Source organism: Urocitellus parryii, chromosome 13 (genome assembly GCF_045843805.1).
Source record: "Urocitellus parryii isolate mUroPar1 chromosome 13, mUroPar1.hap1, whole genome shotgun sequence".
NCBI lineage: Eukaryota > Metazoa > Chordata > Mammalia > Rodentia > Sciuridae > Urocitellus > Urocitellus parryii.
The window spans coordinates 67,982,164-67,993,319 of NC_135543.1; the positions used below are offsets into that span (position 1 = coordinate 67,982,164).

General features: G+C 49.2%; 1 protein-coding gene across 1 annotated transcript; it reads right to left on the minus strand.

The window, feature by feature from the left end:
* Nucleotides 1-1,551: 1,551 nt before the first annotated feature.
* Nucleotides 1,552-10,317, minus strand: LOC144249976 (putative serine protease 47). The gene is made up of 7 exons (XM_077792213.1): nt 10,288-10,317; nt 10,057-10,174; nt 9,921-9,950; nt 8,959-9,121; nt 6,872-7,149; nt 4,240-4,406; nt 1,552-1,869 (listed from the first exon to the last, which is right to left on the minus strand). The coding sequence occupies exons 1-7, from the start codon at nt 10,315-10,317 to the stop codon at nt 1,552-1,554; spliced, it is 1,104 nt and encodes a 367-aa protein (XP_077648339.1).
* Nucleotides 10,318-11,156: the final 839 nt, after the last annotated feature.

An 11,156-nucleotide genomic window follows, 5' to 3' on the forward strand; every position in this document is an offset into this window, starting at 1 on the left:
CAGCCAGCCTGAGGTTTCCATAGCACCAACAGCAGGTGGTACTCAGCACTGAACCACCCAAGCTCCCCTGACCCTGTGGAGAAGATGCATGGACCGCATGCTGTGCAAAGAACTCATATGCAGACCATAGTTCTGAGCAGTCATGTTGGGTGAGATCACCTGTTTTGTTACCAGATGGAAAGCTCTTGTCTTCCACCTTCCCTAGAGTATGGAGCTCCAAGACCCATCAAAGATGGTGGTTATACAATCATCCATTAGTAGAGGTGCTCTGGCCAAAGGCCAGGATTGTACTTAAAGCTCCTACAGTGTCTTCCCACTGGAAAGGCCATTGCTGAGCCTTCAGAAGGTCAAAGACAGGGAAGTCCTATTGCTAATGTTCATGAGAGTTCATCTATTCTCCTGTCAGTAAGGGTCCAGGAAATTTGAGAAATATCAGGGTAGGAAACCTTTACCACTGAAACCCATAAATGGTGTCCAGTTTATGTCACCATCTGCTAAATAAAAGCTCTCCCTTTCAACCAGGGATCTGAACATTGGGGTGGGTATTGTGAGGCCTCTGGGTTCCTGCTGGCTGCATCAAGACCTGTGTCCAGCATATTTTTGGGAAAGACAGCCACACTACTTTAAAACTTGTTACTGGACCCCTAGTATAGGATCAGCTACATCAACAAGGTGACACTGGGATCCAACCCTAAGAGGCCTGTGGACACAAGGGTAGGTGTACCCTGGACCTTAGACAACAGGTACCATGTTCATGGGTGACTGGGGCTGGGGAAGTGGACAGTGTCTACATGCCTGAAGCATCCTGTAGATGTACATGAAAAGCAACCCAGGTGTCAAAAAGGGGGCAGAGCTCTGAAAATCGCTGCCTTATGAGGATGAGCTTTCAGTCTGGCATCAGGGCCTTCTCTCTGCTTCTTGACCAGATTCCAGCCCCCACCACCGACATCTGAGAGATCTCTGGCTACAGGACAGGACCAGTCGTCATCCCTCAGGTCCACTGAATCCAACTATGTCTGGGTTGTATGGTAGAAGTGTAGATAGATTTTTACAAAATTGTTTTCAAAATATCTGCACCAGATCACATATCTACTGAGGGGAAGCACGGCCTCCCTTACACTTGGACACCAGGTGTAAAGCCCGGGGTGGGAGCAGTCAGCCAGGGCAGACAGACCATGACTGCTGCTTAGAAAGCAGCCTGGCTCCCAACTTCCTCACAGTCCACCCTATGGCAGTGCTTTCTGCCCCAGGGCCCCTTGGCTGAAGATTCCTAAGAAGACCCCTCCCTCTTCCTTCTGGAAGCCAGATGACCAAGTGGAAGGGAAAGGAGAGCACTGAGGGACAGAAGGAGCCCAGAGGGCAGCACAGCCAGAGGAACAGGAGGATGCGTCTTTTATTTGGGCTGGTTTGCTGAACTTGGCTTTGGGCGTGGCAGATGACGGACAGGGAAGCTGAGGAAGGGGATGTTTAGATCAACAGTGGACTTGAGTGAGAGAAGCTGCAGCAAGAGGCCGGGGGCCTGGGCAGAGGAAATATGTAGGGCCCTGACAGTCACCCAGGGACCTGCTGCTGTAACATGAGGATAAAAGGCAGAAGGAGCCAGGTCTGTGTGCACACGAGCGTGTTCCAGGGCCCGGGCCAGCCGGAAGCTCTCAGAGGCTGGGATGGAAAGTCTGTGGGAGGAGGGTCGGGCGGAGGGTCTGGCAGAGAACTCCGCTTCCTGACTTTACTGATCCAGTCAATGAAGTAGGCAACCCTGGTGAAGACGCTGGGGTAGACAGGAGGCCTGCAGTCCAGGCCCCAGCTGGCCAGTCCTACCAGGACCCAGGCATTGGGGCCATAGCAGACAAGAGGGCCCCCAGAATCACCCTGAGGAAAGAGAGGGAGGAGTTAGTATGGGGGCCGAGTGGGGGCAGAAATACCAGGTGACAATGTTGGACACCCTGGGCTGCCACTATCTGAAGCAGGGCCCTAGTGAAGGCCAATCAGTTCAAGCCCCCAATGAGGGACACCAGAATGAAGCAGCAAGAAGCTCCTGAGATGATCCTCCCAGTGGAGATCATGTTTCCAAATCCGTCAGTCCACAGCCCCTCCCTCTAGCCCCCATGCCTGAGCTCCTGGTGGCCAGGGCAGCACACACTGTGAGGCCAGGATGGACAGCTCTATGGACAGAATGGCCTAGAGCAGGCCGGGTCAGCTGACACCTCTGTGCAGACCCTGGCTCTGTGAACCCTGAGCAGCAGGGAGCACCCATACTGCCTTTTTCTTCACTGAGTATCCAGCTTCCTAGAATTTTGTAGGAACAGAATCACACAAGTTGTACTGCTATTTTTATCTGGTGTTTTTCCACTAAAGATTGTTTTCTTCTATTTCTTTTTCTTTTTTTCAGTCCTGAGGATGAAAAACAAGAGCCTCATATGCGGCAGGCCAGTATGCTATTGCAATCATTTGGCCCCAGGACAGTCATTTAGTAGTACACCTGGGTAGCTGTGTGCCCCATAGTTTATTCCTGTTTACTGCTGAGTAGTGCACTAGTGTAGGGATATTGTTTAGTTTATTTGTTCATTAGCCTGCTACTGATCTTTTAACTTTTTCTTAGTTTTGAACTATTACCCAAGAAACCTGCTGTGAATTGTCTTGTAGTCATATAGATGTCTTTCTTGGACATCTACGTGTCTTGCTTTCACTTCTCCTGGGTAAATACCTAACATTACTATGTCTGGGTTGTATGGTAGAAGTGTATATAGCTTTTTACAAAATTGTTTTCAAAATATTTGCACCAGATTACAACGTTACCATTTGGGTATGTTGAGGGTTCCAGGTGCTTCACATCCTTGTCAACAATTGATGTGGCCAGTCATTTGAATTCAGCCATTTAATTAATGTGTAGAGGCATCTCACTGGTGTTTGAGTTTGTATTTCTCCTGTGCCTGACAATATTGAGAGGTTTTTTCATTTGCTTGTTTGACATCTAAATGAACTCTCTGGTAAAGGGTTTATTTCAATCTTTTCAAATCTTTCCATTTTGAAATAATGTAGGATTAGGCTAGATGTGGAGGATACTATAGAGGATCTACATATCCTGCACCTAGCTTCCTCTAGTGTTAACATCTGACATAACCATGGTACAAATACTTAAACCAAGGAAGTAGAGGTGGTACAATATTATTAAATACATATTCAGATTTCACTATGAACAAATATCCCTATTCTTTTTTTAAATTTTTTTTCTTAGTTGTAGTTGGACACAATAAGTTTATTTTCTTTATTTTTATGTGGTGCTGAGGATTGAACCCAGCTCCTCACACACGCTAGGTGAGCACTCTACCACTGAGCCTCAGCCCCCAAATATCCCTATTCAATTCCAAGATCCAATCCAGGATCCCATATTATCTTTAAATACCAAGTTTTATTAACCTACTTCAGTCTCATTCATTCCTTCTTTTCTATGACATTGGCATTTTTGTATACTACCAACCAGATATTAATATTAGTTTTTATTACCAGGGACTGAATCCATGGGCTTTTCATGACTGTTCCACATCCACACTTTCTTTTATTTTTAATATGAAAACAGTCTCCCTAAGTTGCAAAATGTCTCACTAAATTGCTGAGGCTTGGCATGAATTTGCAGTCAACCTCCTGAACCACTGGGCTTACAGGTGTATTCCAACACACCAGGTCACCAGATGCCCCCCAATTGTGGATTACCCTTTATTTTTTGATGATTAGACAGCTGATATGAACTTACAGTAAAAACCCTGGGTACAAATATAATGTTAAAATACAGAAGAAAGCCAACTATAAATCCTGTCTACAGAAAATTCAGAATCAATTCCAGAGACTAAAAGGAAATCTGCTGGTTAGGGACAAGAAGGGAATGGAGAGTTGTGGGGAGGGCTGGTAACAGGTTGCATCAACGTCAGAAAAGTCATCGTGCTGTACACTTACAAATAACTCATCCTGTGTATATGCTACACATCAAAGTTTAAAACAGGCAACTAAAATGGATACTGTTTGAGGGTCCTCACAGCAGACAGCTTTGTGCTGGGATGGGCTGAGGAAGGTACTGGTCTGAAGGAAGACTGATGAGGAATGGAGCCCATGGAAAATATGTAGAAGGAAGGAAGCAGGAAGTTTGGGGTCTCCACCAAGACAGCTGAGGCCAACACAGGCCCCCCAGGGGAAACTGAGGCCAGCAGAACAGGCAGGAGAGCAGCAGAGCCCGACCTTACTTACTTGGCAGATGGCCTTTCCTGTTGAGAAGTCCCCCACACACAGCATCTCCTCCTGCACAGAGTAGTTCCTGCCTTCTCCAGGTGTTTGCCCATAGAAGGTATTGCAGATCGTGCTATTCATAAGACTCACCTTAGCTTCCTGGAGAGAGTAGGGCGGTGACAATGGCTCTGTGAAAACGAGAAGGAGGTGAGTGACATGCACTGTGCCTTAGCAAAGAAACCCAGACGACTCAGAACCCCCACTCTGCCTGACGCTCACCACTACTCTCAAGCATGGGTTTCAAACCTTGGTTCAGTCTTCCATGCTAAGCCCCCCACCTTTTTCTCAAAGCTGTCCACATACTTAGCCTATTCCTCCAACAACAGAACAACCTTTCCTATTCTACAAAGTGGCAAATCCCACTAATTATATGACTCCACTCCCTGGAATTCAGCAACCATTCACTCACCCACCTATCCTCTCATGAACCATTCAGTCTACTCTCTACCCATCCATTACTAACCTTTTTGCCATCTCTTTATCCACTGACCTGCCCATCCACACGTCCACACATTCACCCATTCCTCCATCCATCTACCCATCTTCCCACACTCATTTTTCCATCTACTCTCATCAATCTCTCCATTCTTTCTTCCTTCTCCCCATCCACTAACACATACGACCACCCATCCACCAACTTCACCCATCCATACATCCATCCAATCATCTTCCCATCCAATTCCACATTCATCCTCCCATCTGTCAATCCATCCATCCATCCTCTTACCCCATCACTTATCTATTCACTTGTCCTTGTGCTAGGCATATTTTACACACTGAGGAATAGGTTGACATTTTGAGTTGGAAGAGACAGAGCAAGTAAGGTAAATGAACAAATTGTTAAGTGCTATGGACCAAATAGAACAGGGAGATGACAGTAGGGATTGCCTATTTCAAAATAGCTCACATGATCAAGTAAAACTGGGAGTAGCTGAGCTGAGCTATAAAGAAGAAAGAGGTAATGCAAAAAGCAGAAGGGAAAGAAATCTAGGCAGGGAAAATAGCAAAGCAAATGGTCTAGGGATGGAGGTGGCCTTGCTCAAGGAGGAGCAAAGTGGACAGTGCTGCTAGTTATCAGATTTGTAAGGGATGCAGGAGGAGCTGAGGCAGAGAAGGGGCAGAGCACTGATACTATGTACAGCCTTATAGCCAAGGTGGGGAGTTTACATTTTATTCTATGTGCCCATACTAGGGCACCATGTGGGGACTTGAGTAGAAGTACACAGGATGGAAAATGGGAGAGAAATTTGGAGTCAACAGGCAGGAAACAGTGATTTACTGTGCCAGGGTGGAAAAGAGCAGTGGAGTTCCTACCAGGTGCCTTGGGACACTGTCTGGAACATTAAAACAACACTTGGATCTTGCCTTCAAGGAAGAACCGGAATGTGTTTCTACACATATGTATGCTGGGGGCTGGCCACCCCATGACTAGGGAGTGTTCCTAACACTGGGTGGGCAGGTATTAGGCTTGTGGGCAGAGTACTCACTGAAGACATGTTCTGTCCAAAACACCTATAACACCTCTGTTGAGAGACACGGAACCAAATGCTGACCCCATGGATGATTACAAATTTGTACTGTTCTTTCTTTCATTGAAAATACACCAGAAGCATTTCCCCAAACCATCAACAATCCTTTCTTCATTAAATCATCCAGGCATAAGCCTTTGTCTATGATTCTCTTCTTTCAATCTGACAAGGCAACACAAAACCCCAAAGCTTTCTTCATTATGCAGTTCACATGACAAGAATATGAAGTGGACAAGATAAGAGCTAGGTGAGCTCACAGACATTAACCATTCCTAAATTGGGATCACTCTGACTTCATCATGCAGGCTCTGGGTCAGATGCCACATGGGACTTACCACTTTTCCCAAGCACCTTTCCGAGGATTCTCAAAGGCCTGTGTGTTTAAAGTTTGGCCCCAACCCGTGACACTATTGGGAGGTGCTGGAATCTTTAAGGATGGGGTGTGCAGGAGGAGGGTAGGTCACTGCAGGTGTGCCCTTAAAGGGGATGTCAGGAACCCGGGCCCTCCTCTGGCTCTCTGCTTCCTGGGCAGCACTGCTCCATAACTTGCTCAGGATGTAACGTCATCCCCATGTCACATCATAAACCATGAATCAAAATAAGCCTTTCCTCTTTTTCAGTAATTATCTCAGGCAAGTTTGTTTTGCTTTGTTTTTACAGTAATGGAAAGCCAACTAACAACCTGGAATGGGACAGCCCCCAGGAACAGCTTTTGAGTTCATTCAAGTCATCCCAAACCTTGGCTGATTAAACACTGGAATCAAAAGCCACAAAGACTCCAACAACCCAGATTCTTGATTCCAGTTGTTAAGGATCCCCAGATATTCAGGGACTGGGCCACATGGAACTCTGAAGCATAGAATCATACTTTCAGAACTAAAAGGGATGGAGCACTGGCCCGGTCCTCATCTGAGAGATCATGGAAATGAGGCACAGGGGGGTCAAGTCCAGGGGCTTCAGAAACCAGCCTGGGCCTCTTGCCTGGCTGAGCCACCCCTCTCCTGTGGCCCTGATGCTTCCTCCTGTCCTTCATTTCCCTTCCTGCCTCTCCCAGGCCCCCTCACTCTTCTCGGAGAGCCTTCCCCAGCCAGTTATCCAACAGGATGTTTGACTGGGCAGCTGCATGTCTGCACGTGGGAGGCAGACAGGAACCACATAGGGTGTGAAGTTCACAGGCAGGTGCAGCTGCAACATGGCAATGTCACTCCCGAAGACACAGAGCTTCTCAAAGTCTGGATGGGTGATAATCTGGTTCACGAGCATCTTCTGGGTGTGCTTGGTGTGCTGGTACAGCTGGGTGTTCCCCAGGAGGACCTCATAGTCCTGTGGTGCCTGGGATTTGCTGGAGGAGGAAGGGCCCATCATCAGCATCATCTCTGATTCTGGGGCCCCCACTCTTCCTGCATCCTCATCCCACTGCCCACCCTGCTCTGGACCCCCTCCTCCCCGCCCTGATTCCAGGCATCTTTGTCTCTTCCCTTCTAACACTCAGGAGCCTTCTCCCTCTGGGTTGATGAACACTCAACTCACAACCTCAGGACATAGGGCTTCCCACCACCTCCTAGAACTGGAGGAGCTGAGAATCCTGGTGCTGGGAGGGTACTAAGGGGTGCCTCAGATCAAACCCTCTCACTTTCCTAGGGGGAGCTCTGGACCATTACCAGTGTTATGGTTCAGATCTTAAATGACTCCCAAAAGTTCACGTGCAAAAGGCCTGGGTGCTGGCCTGTGGCACTATCAGGAGATGGCAGAAACTGTAAGCAGCAGAGCCTAGTGGAAATCAGTTAGGTCATCAGGTTGGGGGTGCTCTTGACATGTTGGGACCATGTACCCCTATTTGCTTCCTTGCTGCCATGAGGTAAAAGGGACTCCTCCACCATGTGCTCCTGTCACAGTGTACTGTTCTCCCACAGGCCTGAAACCATGTGGCCAAGTTTCCATGTAACAGAGGTACTAACTAAACCGTGACCCAAAGTAAAATTTCCTACTTTTGACTCAATTCTCAGATATTTTGTCACAGTGACAAAAAGCTAACTCATATACCAGGTCTCTTCCAATGTCACCTTCTGATCCATGCCCTGGCCTCACCACCTCCAACCCACTCCCGCAGGGTTGGTTTTCTCCACTTGGAGGTAAATGCTCACAAAGAATTTCTTAAATGCACAAATGAGTGCAGAGAATTGAAGTTCTCCTGTTTCTGAAGGGGAATGAGTAACTTCATGGCTTTGTTCACACAGTTCTCAGACCTGTAGGGCCCCCATCCATATCACAAGCCCAATTCCTCCTTTAAGGAAGTCCCTTGACCCTGCCCCCCACAATGTAGCCTCTCTCTGCACCCCTTCCCTCACATCTGCCCTCCTTGCCCACTTTGAGCTTCTTCCTGCATCATGCTGACTGAAGCTTGTTCCTTGTCTTCCTGAAAAGATGGAGACACATTGGCATGGGATCTCGCCACCCCCCCCCCATGTCATGGAGGTTTCGGGGGACTGTGCACAGATTCAAGAGAAACTAGCTGAGGATTGAGGGACAGTAAGTGTACAAATTGCAACTCCCCTACCTGGGCCAGGAGTCCCTTGTTCCCTCTGGGTCCCTCCACATGTGTTCTGAAGTTAGCCACAGAGACAGGCCCAGGAGGGCCAGGAGAGTTAGACTCCTGACTGTCCATGTCATTCTCCAAGGCTGGGGAACCCTACTCTCCCCACCAACGCAGCCTGACACATGGGACAGGGGTAACTCTGGCTCCTCCCAGGAATGTAGTTTAACAAAAGTAATGAAAGAAATCATTTCATTGCTGATCATATCTGGTCTCTGACTAGATTCTTACTCTCAGGAGTGTAGGGAAAGGTGCCAATGTTCTCAGGACACGTCCATGTCAGGGGGGACAGACATAGGGAAGAGGGGTCTCTCAGCTGGGGCTGAGGATGAAGGATGGTAAGGACCCAGGAAATGAAGAAAGCAGTGGGTGACCAGTGGGGAGGACAGTCCAGATGGAGCAGACAGTGGATCAAAGAAGGAGCAGTGTGCATTTGGTGGCAGCACACGGACCCACAGCAATACCCAGAGGAGGGCCATCCCCTCTGATCCCCTTTTCTCTTCTCACCCTTCCTCCCCTGCCAAACCCCCTGTGAGGGCCCCAGGAAGCATAACTCACTTGAGAAAGCAGTGGGCTGTGGAAAGTAGCCAGTGGGCGTCAATGAGGACAGCTCCGCAGAGATGCTGGCCCAGGTAGAGCAGGCTGGCCTGCCATGGCCACTGGCCACTCACCGAATCATGGCCACCATACACCTTCCCTATCACCTTGGGCTTCCCGCACACTGTGGAGACAATCCCCCACATCTGTTAGAGATACATGTGGTGTCCCATACCACCCCAAGGAGGTCCCTCCTTCACTTCACACATGGGACGGCCAAGGTCAAGGCACAAGTGACCCAGCCCAAATGATTGAGGGCTGTCCTGGCCTCAGACTTCAGTCATCGGAGCCCAGGCCTAGATGGCCTAGTACAGCTGAGCAAGAGCTGTGGGGATATTGGTCTGGGGGTCTGGACAGGAAGGGGCAAGGTGAAAGGCTGGTCACAGGACAGCCAGGGGACTGGGAAGGATACCCTGGGGCCTCACTCCTTCCACCAGCACAACTCTATGCCTACTTTGCAGATGAGAGGAGTGAAGTTCTCTGGGGTTACTAATCTGACTTTTTCAAGGTCCTAGTTTCTAGGCAGCTGTTTTCACTCCACACCCTCCACCCCAGTATCATAAGGAGAAGTCACCAGGAGGTCTCTGTCCTACTGTGTGACCTGGGGCAACTGACCCCCACCCCTCATGGCATGCTCCATTGCTAAAGGGGTGGGGCAGATGGAGATGACTCTGTTCAGAAGACTTCTCTCTGGGGGAGGATCCATGGTCCTCACTTTTGAGCAGGGTTGTCTTGGTCCCTGGCTGTGCTCCCAGATTTCTGGAAAGGGACCTGAGACTCCTGCGCCTGACTGCCTCTGCCTCTGGGCCCCCAACAACCCTGGGCCAGGCCTGGGCCACGCTCCTACTCCACAGCCTCATAGCTGAGCTCTGGCAGGGATTCCCACCCATAAAATCCCCGCCAGACTGGGGAACCTGACCTACCTTGGGTGATGTCATCTTTGCGGTCGCCTGCTTCAGGGTAGAGGCAAAGAGAACAGACCTGTGGCTTCTCACTGCCCGCCTGGGCCTGCTCCCCCCCCCCCCCAGCCTCTCCCACCAGCCCCTACTGCAAACAGACCTTGGGCCCCGCCCACATAGCCCCAGAGCCCGCTGGCTATGGGCTCCAGGTCCTCCTGTTCCCCAGGGAGCTCATCTGCGTTTCCTGTCTGCTGCAGCGGACCAGGGGTACAGGCCGCCTGGAGACGGAGAGACCACAGCAACAACAACGGCCGCAGAGCCATGAGTCTGGCCTGGCGCCCATCCGGGAGTGCTGGCCTCCGGGGATGACCCCACTCTGACCTGGACCTACCCATGCGCAGAGGGTTCCTGACCCCGCCATGAGACAGGCAGCTCCCACACCCGCCCCCACCCTCCACCCACCTGACTCTGCCCTCACCTGCCTCCGCAGGCACTGGAGGCCCTGGCCCTCATCCCAAGACAGACCCCCTCACACACACTGGCCCAGTACCCTGTCCCGTCCCACACCAACCTTGATCCAATCAAGGACCCAGATCAATGGGAAAAGGAAGAGGAGGCTACCCATAGAAAAAGAGAAAGGATATTCAACAGTAATTCATCCCGGGGGTGTTGCCCAGAGGCCAGGCCATCCTGCATTCCAAGGCAGCTCTCTAGGTCTACTTTACATTACCATGTAACACTGAGTTTGGAATAGTCAATCTACATTTATTTTCGCATGTCTTTTGCTTCATTTCTGGATTTAAAATATCAGACTACAAGGAACTTACTAATCACTTTCAAAAAAAAGGATCAAATGGAGTAGAATTGGTTCTGAGCACTTATAATGGAACAGGAGGTCACTGTTAATCACATCTCAGATGCATACCTGGACGATTCTTTTATTCACCTGCTGTCCAAAGTGGGCCAAACTGCCAGTTTCCTGAAATGTTGCTAAACTCTGCTGATTTTCTGTACAAACTATTCCTTCCAACCAACTATTCAGAGACTGAGTCTGCACCTATGTTTGTTCCTACAAAATAGCTTGAATTTCATGTACCAGTATAGAACAAAAACCAAAACGAATGCTGGTGAGGATGAGTGGGAATAAGAAACATTGTACACCACTGATGAGAATGTAAATTAGTACCATCCCTCTGCATAAAAGTATGGAGGCACCACAAAAAGCTAAACATAAATTGATTATACCATCCAGCTATCTCA